Raw genomic sequence first — 16,914 nt, forward strand, 5'->3', positions numbered from 1 at the left:
TCTCATACTTAGGCCATAATAAAAATATTGTTTGTTTGCCCTCACCCGACCGACCCGACAAAAAGGGGGCGTTGTACGCTCTCATACTTAGGCCATAATAAAAATATTGTTTGTTTGCCCTCACCCGACCGACCCGACAAAAAGGGGGCGTTGTACGCTCTCATACTTAGGCCATAATAAAAATATTGTTTGTTTGCCCTCACCCGACCGACCCGACAAAAAGGGGGCGTTGTACGCTCTCATACTTAGGCCATAATAAAAATATTGTTTGTTTGCCCTCACCCGACCGACCCGACAAAAAGGGGCCTACTCAATCATTTTTATTGATCTTTCCCATTCTTTTTTTTTTTTACAAATTGTATCGCTGTACATTATATAAATCTGTAGGCAATACATTATATGTACCAAGCAAAACAAACATTCAACATAAAAGGTATCTCCACACAAGCACACCCGAGCATGTAGACACCATGCTGAATTTGTAAAAAAAATTTAAAACCTCAAATCTACCTACCCAAACTTTTCAGCCTGGGTCGGGTGAGGGCAAACAACGATTTTTTTAATTGTGGCCTTAATACGCTCTGGATACAACCTACCTGCAGGTTGGTTCTTAGTTCAGACAGGAACGTGACAGGGCTGCGCGTCTTGATGTAAGAATCGAGGTCCTTCTTGAAGCTGGCCGGCTGGATCACAGTGATGAAGTTTGTGAGGATGCGTGGTGGGTGGTTAATCTCAGGCAGCATGTCCACCTGCAGAAAGAATCGAAAAGATAGAAATTGAGAAAAATACAGAGACTCCCCGACTTACGAACAGGTTCGGTTCCGAGCGGTCATTCGTAAGTCGATTTGTTCGCAAGTCAAACATATGTACGTACGTATACAGTATTGTACAGTAGTGTAGTATTTGTGGAGCACGTGCACACGTGTGATCGATGCCACTAGAGTAACACACTATTGTTTAGGCAAGATTTTTTTATTTTGTTGGTTTACAGATCCGCCGACCCAAATTTTCAAGAAAAACGAAAAAAAAATATAAATTGAAAATCTGTATTTTTTTATTCCCGCCGACCCTTTCTCTAAGAAATATGAATAAAAAAATGTAAATGTAAAAAACAAAAACATTTTATAAACAAACAGTTTATAATAAAAGTAAAAATAATTTTGAGTTTTGTTTTCATTTAGTTTCCTTAAAATACTTTAATATCATGTATAACAGTATCACTGTATTTTGACTTGTTTGATCTGACAAAACGACAATGTTTTTTTTGTTTTTTTTTACCCTACCGAGTCAACAACAACAACAAAAATTCTGTAAACAAAAAAACAAAAAAGGTAGCCTTACATCTCGGCGCTTCCCGCGCTACATCGCCGCCACCACGTGGCGGATCTGCGATATAAACCTTGCACCTAAATTTTGTTCGACTTCAGGGCAAATTGTTCGTATCGTGGAAATTTCGAATATCGAATGTTCGTAAGTCGGAGAGTAACTGTACTACAATCTATTAAATTTTTTTTAAAGCATGACCAGAGGTATCAACATAAGTGTTCATAACAAAAAGAAGTGGACTAAAAAAAATTGGGGCCAGTGTGTGTGTGTGCGTGCATGGGTGGGATGGGGTGGGGGTGGGGGGATTCTGTCCTCTTCTTATGTCCAGCTGTGGATTCTGTGCAATTAAAAACACATTTGGTTACATTTCCCGATAAGACTTTTCCGATAATTTTGCAAATACAGGAATCTATTTAATTCGTAACATAAAAACTTGGATGCGGGTAGCAAATGTCAAATGTGTCAACGACTCCAGGAGCTAAGATATCACGACAACCACACTTCCAAGACATCACATCGCAAGCTTCCCCCCCCCCAAAAGAGAATGAGTGTGGTGGCTCCTCCTACCTTGAGATTGGGAGTGAACGAGTGCAGGACTACTAGAAGGAATGAGTCAACCCCATCTACGACAATCACACTTGCAAGACATGGTCACACCCGCGACCAGGATACGAACCTGGGGGCCGTTGTCAGAAACATCGTAAAGTTAATGCTAATGTTAATGCTAAGATAACACTTACGACTAATGTTAATGTTACGAGAGGAGCGTTGACAGAAACACATCGCAGCTATTAGAAAACTTACGATAACAGGAACTTCATCACAAGGCTGCTGATTGGATGAGAATCGATCACAAAATTCAAATTCATACACATTGATTGTACATCACAGTAATTTATGCATATTATGATGGCTAACCACATATAAATAATATTTGATGAAAAACGACGCGGTCATGAATTTATTCTGCACAACAAGACAAATTTCCACACTGTAACACGAGACGCGAGAGTCGTGGCAAGCGTGGCAAACATTTAAAACAAGAGAACAAATGCCATACGCCATTTGTAAATGTTTTGTTTTGTTTTATGATTGGTAGATAATTAATGATTTTGACGTGTTTTTCAAAAAAACAAACATTTTATTCATTATTATAAAATATAATATCACTATAATTGTAATTCGTAGTGTAAATGTGTTCTTTTCAACTTAACATTAAAGTTACGAGAGGGTCTGGGCGCTCGTAATGTTAAGAGGATATTTTCGAAGATTTTTCATTCTCGTAACTTTGCGATGTTTCTGTCAACGGTTTACGAGTGGAAGTTAATGTTAAGACTAATGTTAAGACTAATTTTGTTTCTGACAACGGCCCCTGGGTTATTATGGCGAAGGCATTTACCCTTCCTTACACACCACAAGCTCCCCCCCCCCCCGAGAGAACGAGTGCGGGCCCCTCCTACCTTGAGATTGGGCGTGAATGGGTCCGGCAGCCTCATGTTGCGTGGGAAGGCACTGAGGATAAGGTTGCGCATCTGGATGCAGTTCGGCGGGATCACGTCGCAGAAACCGTAGTGGTAGTCGCACAGAAACTCGGGGAAGTCGTGCAGCAGCACGAGCAGCAGACGTAGAGTTCCCTGCATGCAGACAAAAAGCCAGCCGTTGGTTACACAGCGCAACGCTCTATCACGTAGTGAAGAAACCCCACGTTAATCAGGTAACCGGTATATCCATCTGGGTTATTCCATATACGTGCTTTATAATTATTTTTCACACTAGATGGCGCTAGGATGTCAAAATTAAACAGCACCAACGGATCACTATATCTCCCCCAGAAACCTACTACCTTACTAATGCCGTGAAAACTACTACTACCTTACTACTACCTTACTACTACCTTACTAATGCTGTGAAAACGTGTCCATGTTGCCCAGCGGTTACATAGCACAACTTTTGACACCAACTGACAGCTTTAGAAACACAGCTTTACAAGCTTTTTCTCGCTAACATATAACCCCTGCGGTTCCACATCACCGCAAAATGACAAAAAGGAGCCGTAGTTGTTTCCCCGATCACATACCCCAAACGCTGTTCAACACGATGAGGGGCAGCGTGAGAGAGAAGTTACTGTTGCACCTGATACCAAGTTGATCAACCACTACATAGGAAGCCAACTTGAACAGCTAAAGGTGCCCGATCAGATTCAATACTGATGAATAAACAAGTTCGTAAATGCTACTTATGTTTACCTGAAATACATCACATTACCCATAGTAGAATATACCCCCATAGTCCCATAGTAAAAATGCATTACCCATACCCCCATAGTCCCATAGTAAAAATGCATTACCTGAAATTCGACATTATCAATCATGATTAACCTACGTGCAGATACAAGAGGTGTGCAATTCATGCCGATAATGCACTTTTCATGTACACGTTCAAGATCTACGCTTAAAAACAGGATAAAACCGTCATCGCACGATGCGCACTGCCCATGACTCGCCAACCTGCTTGTAGTTTTGTATGCGTACCTTGTAGAGTAGTTGAACAGGCTTGGCCATGTCAGCGTTGCGCAGGAACGGTGCAAGGAATTTGAAGAGGTCAACTAGGAGCTGAGAATACATGCCCCATGCCTGCGAGGCATAATTCTGTGTAAATGCAAGACCAAACAAACCTAATGACATAAATGCCAATACCGCTATCGTACCTTAGCAATAAAACCCATGTTCAACGTTAAAGCGAGTGCGTAAACCGTCCTAGCGATAACAGAATGCGAAAACCGAGATTTCTGAAATGACAGCGCCTACAGCTTCGTAACAACAGTTAAGTGTGCTTCGTACCTTCTGCTGTGGTGTGATGGCCAACATCCTGGAGAGGAACACACGATGAGATACTACCTCTAACCAAGCGTAAGCAAAACCTGGAGCCTTGCCCGGCCGCAGGATGTGTAGCGTGTTGCTGAAATCGCACGACAACCCCAAATGAACATAAAATATAAAGTCTGCATCAAGAACAAACATACAAACAATAACGTTATTTATTTATAACGTATTTAGTTCGACATTTCAGACAAACACATTAAGAATTCAATTAAAAAACCTTCCATACACTCACACCTTTACACATTTACTTTACACTCTATTTAGAAGATGAGAATTTTAAGGCATATTTCGTAAGAAATCACAGTTTCAACGCTACCGTCCGAAGCCTTTGTCCACAACTCTTAGCGCCACCATCAGCACTTCTTTCGTAAGAAATGACGGTTTCAACGCTACTGCTTTCACCAGATTATCAAAGGGGGGTTCCAGGACTCAAAAAAGGTTAAGAACCACTGGTCCAAAAAGCCTACGTCTCAGCAACATCATCTGACAGCACTCACCAGAATGCTGACAGCACAGGGAAATTGATCGCTTCCAGGATGATCTCCGGCGCGTTCAACTCTAGGAAGAGCATGATGAGGATGCGGTGGTACGGCAGCTGCTGAAAGTCGGTGCCCCTCACCTCGTGGTCCTGCAGCAGGAGCCCCGCGACGAGGCCGATCACCTGTAACCACGACAACGAGAATCGTGAAGCCAACTATATTAACTCACTGCATTCTCAGTGATCATCAAATGAGCAATGATTTAACCAGCACTAGTGTCGACTTGTTTAGTAGGTTTAATACTTACTCGAATAAAATTTACTGGACTAATAATAATGAGGCGGACAATGGACGGCTGAGATCATGAAGCCAGCTGAAGCCATTCTCGGTGATTGTCGCGAGTCTGAGCAACGATTTCATACGATTCTTATACGATGTCCAAATATTTGTCACATTTTTATTTCAAGCATAGTTAACGAATGGCTGCAATCATGAAGCCAACTGGATCGACTCAGAATCGATCATCTGAGAATGGTAAGCTGACGAGAGTGAATGATGACGTGAATTGATGACAACGACGAGCCGAGTCTGATCACTAGTGTCACCTTGTTCAGTAAGTTGATCTTGGTCACTGTGCTGTTGACATCCCCGGAGTGCTTGACCAGTAGTGCGATGAGTCGCACGTACGCGTCCAGCGTGTGGAAGCACTTGGCGCGGATCAACGTCGTAGACTGCTGCTCGCCGAGTGCGCGGTAGCACAGCTCGACACACATCTCAGTGCACAGCCGAAAGAAGCGTGTTATCAGGTCGTCCGTCTTTAAAATGCCCTGCTGGTGCATCTGTTCAGCAAAGAATCACACATGGTCGAGTGAATTGCACGAAAGAATGAAATAATTCACTTCTGTACGGTGTGTACGAGATAGGACTGTATTTATTCGATAGCTGTATTTCGATACACGACTCAAACTGTCGATTAACGCTTGCTGACTACACAAAGACGAATGAAATCCCAATAAAATCAACTAATCTTTTCCCGCGCTCTCTCTCTCGCGCCCTCTTCCCGATAAATTTAACGATGGCGATAACGATATCAGCAAAAATGCTAAATCCTTCAGAACGTCGGAGCTACGGTCAAAACCGCCGCGTTCGTATCGCGTCACTTTCATGCTTATCAATCCACCTATCGCCAGAAATCAGATAAGATTACGATTTGCGACATTTACATGATTTTAATGTGACGTTAGTATTTACTGATATAAACACACACAAGGTGAAAGTAAGAGAAACGCCCGTTCCCACTAAACAACAACCAACAGAAATGATAGTGACGTTACCACCATCTCGAGAACGATTAGCCAGTAGTAAATGCCACACTACTACCACACACACACACACCTGCCCTACAAACGCAGAGAATGCCTTGGTGCTGTCCCGGCCAGCCGCAGGTGAATGGTACATGTTCACCCACTCTCTCAGTAAGAACTCGGCCTTCTCATGCAGTCCCGGCGGGTCGTCAAACTGATCTCTCGCCTATTAATAAGACACCCTTGCTTTTAGTTTAGGTTTAAATATACAAAAATTAATAAATTTAAAAAATTTAAAAATTAAACCCCTATACAATTAGTTTTTTTTTTACGCGATTTTTGCTCAGAGACACTCGATCCAAACAAATATGGCAAAATATAGTCTCACCTCACCGCGGATATATCCCTGATTACCCTAACTTGAAAAACACTAAGATTTTATGCAGTTATAGCATAGAAAATTGGATATGAACACATTGTAACACAAGGAAAATAACAGCGAGTCACGAGATTTGTTAAATGTGTCAACTTGTAATTTGTCGGTGCAAACGAGATTTTGCGAGATGTATAAGTCTATGAACGTTAGCTGACGCTAGTAGCACTACTAACTGGTCCAAGATTACAAGAAAAGGCTCGCTGGTAATCGAACTTGCATGTTTTGGTGAATACGAAGGTTCTAATACATTTTATCGTTACTCTAGACAGTTGCTGTTAGTCAAGCAATAACAGTATAACGTAATTAAACGGTCAAAAAAGTGGGGGAAAACATTAGATAATTCTCGTAAATTTGGCTTTAATTCGGCCAGTTCTCGACTGACAGGGTCTACTCCGTCAGCAGTCCCGACCAATCATCTCCCTCTCAACATTCTACCTCCTATACATCAACGCACACAATACGTGCATTTTCTGATGGCCATGTTTAAATGGTTACCATAAAAAATCTGCTGCTGTAATTTCGGTTCAACGTTTATTAGCATTTCAGTAACCACACTGCTGACAAGATTAGCATGCTAGGCTAATGTAATTAGTGTTCACCTGTGAAATGCCCGAGTGCATCATGGAAGTTGGCCCGCCGGGAGCTTTGTCGAGAATCCCACCTTCAACACTTGCTTTCACCAACTCTATCAATGTGGGCAGCCTACAAACACAACATGGTTGTAGAAATTTTATATTGCATGACTTTTGTCGTTTCCCCTATTTCTATTTGTTGACTTTCCAGGAGTAGCCACTAACGTGTGTGACAACATGCATTTTCATGCAGAATATATATCGTGAACCTATTCACAAAAACTCGTCCTTTTTTCTAAAAGTAGGAGTAGGAAAATTTACCCGTCCGGGGGCTGCCTTGAATGCATAGCGATCTTAGCCAACGTCTCAATGGTGTTGTGTATATCAGACTGAAACATAAGCAGGTAAACTCAAGTGAATTAATGAGACAACAGAAAATCAGAAAACCAAAACATGACAACAACGACAATCTACGAAACCTGCAATTTTTTCCTCCATTATTAATGTTTGTGTTGGTTCACATAACCATCTACATTTGCCACTAACCTCAGAAACAGGGGTGTTGTGCTTTTCATCAATACAGTAGAGTCTAACCATTGACATGGAAAAGGCCACTGCCATGAAGTTGAGGCCACCTTCCATCGACTGTAACAAGATTAAGTTACTTAAAGTACATAAAACATACACTGCCAATGCTTGCTGCTGCTCCACATAACAACAGAATGCTCTTGCACCTACATAAATAGCATGATCAATAACCATTTATTAAAACTAAACTATATTCACACAGACACACTCTGAAAAAAACTGCGAAGCTTAACTGCTATATAAATACTCCGATATACTTCGATGTATATATACTCCTACTCTGATATAGAGGCGAATGAACCTGTCCTCAATGCTTGAGAATTCTGAAATGCATCTAAACAGTCACCTGGGATAGATGATGATCGTATTGCTGAATGTTGACTAGGTGACTTCTGATGAGACAGTCTACTGCATCGAGATTGTACTTGTACTTTTCGCGGCACTCCACCAGGTAACTGAGTAAACACAAATTATTCTTAGCTAGCTACTACTACTACTACAGAAAACAGGTCGTAAACATTTAGTTTAAATATGCGTTTCAAGAAACGTTCTGTTAAAATCAGTTTGAATGTGACTCACATTGGATTTAATTGTGGCCTCACCACTGTTATTTTCATAACAGGAGAAAGGAGATTGCATGTTTTATTACTGCATCAATGTAGAAAATAAATTCAGGAAAACACAACAGCATCATGAGAATGACATGCAAATGGGTAAGGCACCATTCGATCTCCCGTTCCCAATACTATGTGTACGGCAGCTGAAACACATTTCGTTTCAGAGTGACGATCTCTTACCGAGTCACTTGCTTGTTCGTCCAGTCGGGTCCATACGCTCGTGGATCCTGCAATGCTTTCAGAACCAACAGATGGCAGTCCCGGAACCTCACGGTCAGATCATGGTCTCCTGACAGTGGTGTGTAACCTTCCAGCAGTCCCTCCACAGCCTTCGAACACACATCACACGGAGATGATGGGAAAAATGCAAAAATACGGAAGACGAACCGCTTATAATAGTTTTTAATACATCCACAAATCGAGTGGAAACGCGAAAGCCGAGCGCAAAGGAATGATGAGTTATGGAAACTGTGAGCAGCACAGTTGCATGGCGTTCGTGAGTGTGCGCGTGTGTACGTGTGTGTGTGCGTGTGCGTGCGCTTGCATACGTGAATGTATGCGTGCATGTGTGTGCGCGTGTGCGTGCGCGCGTGGCATGCGTGCGGCGCAAGAATGCACACCTTCTGCAGCAGGAACTGCGCGGCAACGGTGTCTCGCGAGTTGCGCGCCACAATCACCGCCTCCAGCAGGCCGTGCAGTGCTGCCACCTGCGGGTTGGTCGGCGGCACCATCAAGCCGTGGATGTACTGCTCAAGGTCACTGGCGAGCTTGTCGTAAATCTGCGTCACTTCGTCCGCGGCGAAAACCTGAGCAAACACGACGTACACGTGGAGCATGACTACGTGGAACGATAAAAACGTGGAACGTGCACGCATCCTGTCGCCACGCTGTTACTAATGAAAGTGTCAATGACACTGTAGCTCACCTTGTGTGTGATAGAAGAGGGAGGGGGGTATATAAAGCAAGAGTATATATATTGGAGAACTCCCATTATATAGCATATCTCTCATTATATACTCTTGATAATGATATATGCATAAGTCTTGATGCGAAAATAAATGTTTCAGATCTGAAAGTCTGAAATCTTGACGAGAGATGGCGCTACGCCTAAATGATCGCCATTTTGATTTTCGAATATTGCGCAAATAAAAACAATAAAATATTCCAGCCAAATTTACTGTAACGAAGAATCTACAACACAATATTACACGTATATAGGTATGATTGTAGAGTTGTTAACCAGTTAGACTAAATAAACGTAATAGGACGTTGTCATCTCTCCCATAGGAGTAACAACTGTTTTAGGGCTAGCCTTACAACATTCACATGCCAGAATTTAACAAAATCGAATGAATTTAAAAAGCCATTTTCATTTTTGCCAAAAAGTGGGCGTGGCTCAAAAGTAGGTCGACTGACGTGCTCCAAAATAGGAAGTTCAAATCTCTCCCATAAGAGTAACAACTATATTCAATTTGAAACATGTGGGTCAAACGGTTCCTGAGTTATCGTTGACCGTAGGCAGACACTGAAATGCATAGTGAAATTGCCAAAATCTACCTAATTTGCATAATTTAAAAAAAATATCAAAACCCGTGTGATATGTTTTGGGGACAGTACTTATTCATTCACATACTAGAAATGAGCAAAATCTGTTGAAACTGAATTAACTTATGGCCATTTCCATTTTTGCCAAAAAGTGGACGTGGCTCGAAAGTAGGTCGACTGGAGTAACAACTGTATTCAATTTGAAACATGTGGGTCAAACGGTTCTTGAGTTATCGTTGACCGTAGCCAAATGTTGACGGACGGACGAACGTACAACGGACGACACCCCATGGGAATAGCTCATCTTGACGACGTCAAGGCGAGCTAAAAACAAACTAATACACACACACACCCTTTGGAGTCACCACACGCTAAATCAGGAATTCCGACAGTAAACGAAAAATGGAGTATTCGACTCCAAACCAATATAATTTCGAACTCTTCATCCACGTGTGCGATTCATCCACTTACGGGTGGTTTGTTGAGGAAGCTGCTCGGCTGGGAGACGGTTGGTTCAGAGCTGCTGGGCAGGAAACCCGGCACGCTGCGTGCAAACTCCTCATATACAGCAATCTGGTTGGGCGTCACACCTCCCACCTGAAAACAAGCGCCAAGATATATATAGGGTTTGCATTGAAGCACAAAAGTATCCAACTAGTTCAACAGACCTTTTCAAGTTGGTGTAATCAGTAATACATCCGCTGTGCGGTGAGACAATATTTCGCGTTTTTTTCAGGTCGAGCGTTTCTGAGCAATAAATTCGAAATAAAAGCTTTAACCACAGTAGGCAGAGACACACAATAACTAACATGAAGAATGCCGCTAGACAATGTGTGCCACTCAACAAACAATTGCAATTCTGTCGCCTAACGACGCAACTACCAATTCTGCGCTCGCACTTCATTTACGAACACGGAACTACCGTGTACATTAACAGTTGACTAAAAGCAACGCGGCAAATGGTGCAACTACCAATTCTGCGCTCGCACTGATATTTAAGAACCACCGCGTATGATAACAGCTCGTCTAAAAAGCAAACGCGGCACACGATGCAACTACCAATTCTGCGCTCGCACTTTTATTCACAAACACGGAACCACCGCGTACGACAACACAGCTCGTCTAGAAAGCAAACGCGTCAACCGATGCAACTACCTTCATCCTGATCTGCTCCGGCATCCTCTCTGCCTGGTAGGTGAGTACGGTCGGGTCGCAGTAGCGCCTGCCCTCGTTGCGAGCCAGCTTGCGCAACTCGAAGTCCGTGCCGAGCCGCTTGTCCATCTCCGGCAGCGCCTTCTCCACGGCCGACTTCTGTATGAAGCAGCAGGCCAGCTCCACGTTGTCGGTGGCAACGACGTGAGCCGTCTGCTCGATGGCATCCTTCTGCGTCTGCGTCGCGCCCTGTTAGCAAAACGAGCATCACGACGTCACATCGCATGTATGAAAGATTACCAAGAAAGAATGACGAGGTTTAACTAGAAGCTGTCTGTCATTTCGATTGAGCATCACATCACGTTGCATTTTTGCAAGCTGACGATTAACTAGCGAGAACGACGAGGATTCGAGCATCACATCACGTTACATTTTTGCAAGTTGAAGATCAACAGGTGATTAACTAGAAAGAAGGATGAGGATTAACTAGATGCTGTCAGTTATTTCGTGCTTGCAATACTGGTGGCCAAACTAGCTCAGCCCCCTCTTACTGAGATCCGACTACAAAAAAAATTTCAGATGGCTACTCTAAACAATTAGCAACTCAGCGTCAGGTTGCGACCTTTGCTTAAGAACCATTGCCGCAAGCACCACTCTTGCGCAGCACAGTGCTCTTGTCTAGTGCTACTTCTCTCGTACGTCTTGTACATCATCTACGGCAGTGGTTCTTAAACTGGGGGTCGTGACCCCCATGGGGTCATAAATGAAACGAATCCATTTAAATTCCATCCTTATCAGGGTGCTACAAAATTTCTTTTGCCTGTCGGGAAAGTGACTCAAATTTGGTTGTCTACAATCCCAAAGCACTTGCCCGAAATTTTTTTTTATCATCTGATGGCTGCAAAGCAATTTCAGCCATCCCATTGACTGAGTATTGCATGTATTGGCAGACATGTTTCCATAAATCGGGTTTTTTTCTTCAATTTTTGTTTCGGGGGTAACGGTCCTGACCAAGAATGTCTGATGAGGTCGTGCGACCAAAAAGGTTCAAAACCACTGATCTACGGCTAGTGTTGTCAATCGGTTGTAATTTCGTAATCGATCATCGATTGGACCCAAGTAACCAATGATCGGTTACAATCGGTTACTCGGGGTGTTGAATGCCTGCGTGTGCGTAACGTCGTGTGCATGTACGTGTGTGCATGTACGTGTGTGCATGTATGTGCTTGTTTAGCCCTGTTTACTGTTTGTTTTGCACTGTTTACTACTGTGTGTATAATACATGTACTGATTCTCAACAGTTTTCCAAGTTTTATTGTTCAAATTAAAAAAAAAATTCGCTTGGTTCGAGCCACTGTTCAACCGATGATCGAGTATAATCGATGATCGTGACATCACTATCTACGGCCCACGAATACCGTCAGCGCACTCACTCGGAGTGCAGCGGCAAACTGCGTCTTCAGGTTGTTGCTGATGCTGATGTGGAGAGGTTCGCGGCAGGTGATCATGGCCATGCCCGCCGTCATGTAGGCGACCATGCGGTGAGCGGCCGCGCGCATGCGAGACTGCTCGTGGTCCAGCGCAAAGTCCTGCAAGCAAGCAGTAAATCTTACTCTTAAAATCTTAAATCTTATTTTATCTAACTCTTACCGTGTAGACTGTGCAGTGTTAATGTACACCGGCTAAATAAAGTCCTGCAAAAAGTCCTGCAAGCAAGCATTAAATCTTGCAAACGCTTACCACGTCGACCTTCAGTATTAATCTGAACCTAGCATTGTGACTGACGATGAGAAACTGTCCAAGAGTCTATTCGTTTCGATCAAACTTCTCAAGATTCCTATCGCGCATCATTTACCCGCAATGAAATGAGCATTCAATCAGATTCCAAATATTTTTGTTGATATCTGATCATAATATTTATTCTGATGTTTTATATCTGGTTTATATATCTTATATTTTGTTTATACGACATTTTGCTCAGTGCCCAACTCCCAAAACATCACACGTCACAATCACAATATGTCAGTGAACCAAACATGTGCACGCACTTTCTTCACGATCTGTTCGCAGGTGGTGAGAGCAATCTTGATGGAGCGTTCGACGACAGGCAACAGAAGTTCCTGCACGGCTCGTTCGATGGCCGGTCTAACCAGCTGCTTCAAGTGCGGGTGTGCTTGGAAGAGTGGCATCTACAACAAAACCGGCCGGGATTTTAGCTAACGAGGTTTAGACCGGATGCAAGATTAAATTTCCATCAATGAAGGGTCGCATTGTATTATAAAGTACCCCAAGCATCTACAACAAAACCGACAGGATTTTAGCAACCGAAGGATTTTTGCCAACGAGGTTTAGACCGGATGCAAGGTGAAGTTTTCATCAAAGAAGGGTCGCATTGCCTCATAAAGCACCCCAGCATTGGGGTAACTGCAGCGATACGTTCAACGGGGTAATTGCAAATTGCATTGCAATCGTCAAATTCCTGTTTATAAGTTCTACGCAACCTAGCTGCTTTTATAACGCGAACATCTGATCTTCGTGTCGGTTCTACCTCGGTCACATCACCCTAAAGGCCAAGCCACACTGCAGCGACAACGACCGACCGTAACGACAAACGACTTTTCAGAAAATTAGAAACTATTGTTTCCTATGAGCCATTGCACACTGACGCGACGACGACCGGCGACAACCTCGACGACAAAAATATTTAGAAACGTTTCTCTTTTTCAGCGACTTTCGCCGGCGACACTTTACAAATGGCCAATCACAGCCGTTTCCATCGGCACGTGACAAATTATATTATCGTTATACGTTTGCTGTCCGAAGCTGGGGGTCAAAGGTCAAAGGTCAAGAGGTTGTAAAAGAAGGGAGAACATTCACTCTTAACTTAAAGTATAGGAGGAAATGCAGAATTGCGGCACAAAATCTAAACGGCTCGACTAGGCTCGTGAATGTCGGTGTATTAGCATCATGGTAGGGAAAACATCACTGTGCCGAAATTGGAGGTCAGTAGTTGGGCAAGGGAGTTCTTAGACATTTCTGAGGATGGCGACGGCACTGAAACTTTTTTTCAAGCGCGTGACCTAGCATTTTTATGGGCTTTATTCTGGCTGAAATGTTTCCCTTCTGCTGACATGCGAAGAGTAAGTGCTCGGGATAACCTTTTGACCCTCAAGAGGAGGGTTAACATGGATTTGTTGAACTGTTAACAAAGGTAACTGTTTTGCATTAGAGCCCCCTTCCCCCACCCTCCCTTCCCCTCCCCCCTCCTCCCCCCCCCTCCCTACCTCCCCCCCCTACCTCAGAGAAGGCAGTTAAGAGCATGGATTTGTTGACTGTCTGTTAGAAGAATTTGACCTCGCCGGGTTTGCTAGTAGAATCTTACATGCCTGGATGTTATAGGCTACAATGTCACAGTGAAATTTCAAAAAGCTAATTTGGTTAAGAAGTGTATATTCCTTAAATTCGTATTAATTTCTATGTCTGTCTGTACGTTCAGTATTGTTACCATGTCACGTACCACTGGCCAGTGCGGTGCATGTGTTGGGCAGTTTTTTGCCTGCAGTTAATTCGTTTACAGTGGCCAGCTTCTATGAATGTTGCAGGGCCTGTAGGCTTGCGTAGGTAAATGGATGAGTGCTACTACTACGTAATCTGTCGTTGCAAATGTTGTTGCTACTACGAATGCATGGGAAGCCTTCCATCTTTAAGTCTGAACGACACTTCACGTACACGCCTGATCTCGTGGCAACCTTCATATCGATCCCAACCGGAGACACGTTCTTGTTGAGAAAGGTTCCTGATACCAGTCTCTGTGCATATCCACTATTTCGGCGTGTATGTGAACACATTTGGGACTTAACAGGGTTGTACTATGAATCCCAGCCACTCCAACCACAGAGTCACCGCAGTAGACGTTAGATGAGCGGTTTATTTTTTTTTTTTTTTTTGTTTTTTCTTTTTTTTTCTTTTTTCCTGTCGTCTATGCGGGGCACTTGTTGTACTAATACCAGTGTAAAGGGGTTTGTAAAGAATATCAGCCTGTATAGCGGGTCCGTACGAAACTAATTGTAAGGGGTTGTACAATACCATTGTAAGAAGTTGTACAATACACAGTGTAAGGGGTTCTACAATACTAGTGTAAGGGGTTGTAGAATACCCCGGCCAGGTCGGTAAGGGGGATTTGTCACCGATTGACTGCAGTGTAAGTGGTTGTGGCAAAAACCAGTGCAAGGGGTTGTACAATACACAGTGTAAGGGGTTCGACAATACTAGTGTAAGGGGTTGTAGAATACCAGTGTAAGGGTCGTACAATACGAGTGTAAGTGGTTGTACAATAGGTAGGCTGTCTAATACAGTGTAAGTGGTCGTACAAGTACCAGTGTAGAGTGTTGACAGACCGAGTGGGTCAATACCAGTGTAATCGGTTGTAAGTAGTTGATTGTAAATTCTTTGTTTTATAAACGACGCACTGCTGATTGCCACTGAAAAGGCTGACAAGATAAACGGAACCAGAGGAGGCCGATTGCAAGCGACAAGCATCTTTTCTCATCTTTAACAAACTGTCGCAGGGCAAAACTAAACAGCAGAAGGTATGGCTCCGTCACACTCACACGTGAAGTAACTAGCTGTAGGTCTCGAGGCGGAGATATGGAATATAGAAACAAGTTGTGGATATAGAAATCAGTTACACCTAACCCTAACCCTAAACGCACCCGCGACCTAACTCCGATAGTCACCGAAACCGATCAACCCTAACCCTATCTCTATCTAATTAAAAACATATTAGCCAAATAATAAACATAAAAATAAATAAAAGACCGAAAATTAGCCAATTGCAGAGCCGTCTTTTATTGGCGGCTTACGCGCCCCTAGCGGGATCACTATCTCTCCCGGTTGCCTGCAGACCTGCAACGTGTAGTATGGCCCCGTAATTTGTTCTTTACGTGACGCGAGTCAAATTAACGTGTACCGGACGACTGTCTGAAAGAAATACGGACAGCAAGAAATCTCTGAACTTTATAGTTTTTTAAATGGCCAGAAAACAAAGAACAGTGAACACGAGTGTCAACAATCAACTATTATCATGTACATGATCCTACTGCTGTCTGCTAGATTTAGATCTATATGGCCCTGTCACGTACATTGACGACTTTAGCCAGCTGTATGCCGGATCGTATCAGAAAATTTGGTGAATATCGCTGGCGATACTCGATATAGAGTTATGGTAAGTTTGTATAAGTTAAGAGACGCCTGACAGCACGGCTGAAGAACGCTGCAAAGACACGCTGGTATACTCGTTAGTACGGTGAGGTTTGGTCTAAAAAATTTTGATCATGCTCAAAAATTTTCCGACGTATGCCAGCGTATGCCCATACTCCAGCATACGCGGGCCATAAGTTGTAGGTAGTTATGCGATCAGTTGAACCACACGTCACACACGTTACTTCTAAGTTACTCATAAGTCGAAAATACGTCGAGATAGATTCTAGCGCCGTACCCAAAACTTTATTTCTAACTTATGAAGTAACGTCGCTTTGAAGCCTATGTGTAACTTATCGGCCATACGCCATAGTTGACGTATGTAGATCGTATTTGACGATGTTCCGGACGACCACAGAACTTACTGAACTGTTCTAACTTACAGCTACCGTATAATGCGTATTGGAGCGCTTTAGGGAATTGTATATAAAAATGGTATTGGCATGTTGAGTACTTGCGCACGGTGATGTTGATACTGTGATGTTAGGCCGGTTTATGATTTGGAATCGTCGAGCGACAGCCTTTTTATAGGCGTGTTGAACACGACAACGGCTGCAGTTCTCGGCTCTTGGAGCTATCACGCACGTCTACCCGTCGGCAATCCCCCGGCGAGTCCGGTATGGCGACGGCTATGCATCAACGGTTACCGACTCAATCCCGCGTTGGAAGCACCAACCTTGCGTTCTATGCAACGAAAGAGTTCAGTCCGCACACAACGCCCGACCAACCGCCGACCTAAGCATGTCGGTTGGTA

At 43.3% G+C, this 16,914-nt stretch overlaps 1 protein-coding gene across 1 annotated transcript in view; it reads right to left on the minus strand.

The window, feature by feature from the left end:
• LOC106807548 (CCR4-NOT transcription complex subunit 1-like) overlaps positions 1-16,914 on the minus strand; it is a gene marked incomplete at its 5' end in the record, with an annotated part of 68,250 nt that overhangs the window by 8,326 nt on the left and 43,010 nt on the right. The window contains 17 exon segments of the mRNA XM_014809913.1: positions 597-749; positions 2,787-2,960; positions 3,858-3,974; positions 4,167-4,284; positions 4,706-4,869; positions 5,293-5,526; positions 6,083-6,217; positions 7,027-7,129; positions 7,321-7,388; positions 7,546-7,644; positions 7,934-8,042; positions 8,385-8,533; positions 8,825-9,010; positions 10,221-10,346; positions 10,905-11,150; positions 12,335-12,490; positions 12,950-13,090. Of these exon segments, the coding sequence (XP_014665399.1) occupies positions 597-749; positions 2,787-2,960; positions 3,858-3,974; positions 4,167-4,284; positions 4,706-4,869; positions 5,293-5,526; positions 6,083-6,217; positions 7,027-7,129; positions 7,321-7,388; positions 7,546-7,644; positions 7,934-8,042; positions 8,385-8,533; positions 8,825-9,010; positions 10,221-10,346; positions 10,905-11,150; positions 12,335-12,490; positions 12,950-13,090 (2,478 nt within the window).

This window comes from Priapulus caudatus, unplaced genomic scaffold (assembly GCF_000485595.1).
Source record: "Priapulus caudatus unplaced genomic scaffold, Priapulus_caudatus-5.0.1 Scaffold222, whole genome shotgun sequence".
NCBI lineage: Eukaryota > Metazoa > Priapulida > Priapulimorpha > Priapulimorphida > Priapulidae > Priapulus > Priapulus caudatus.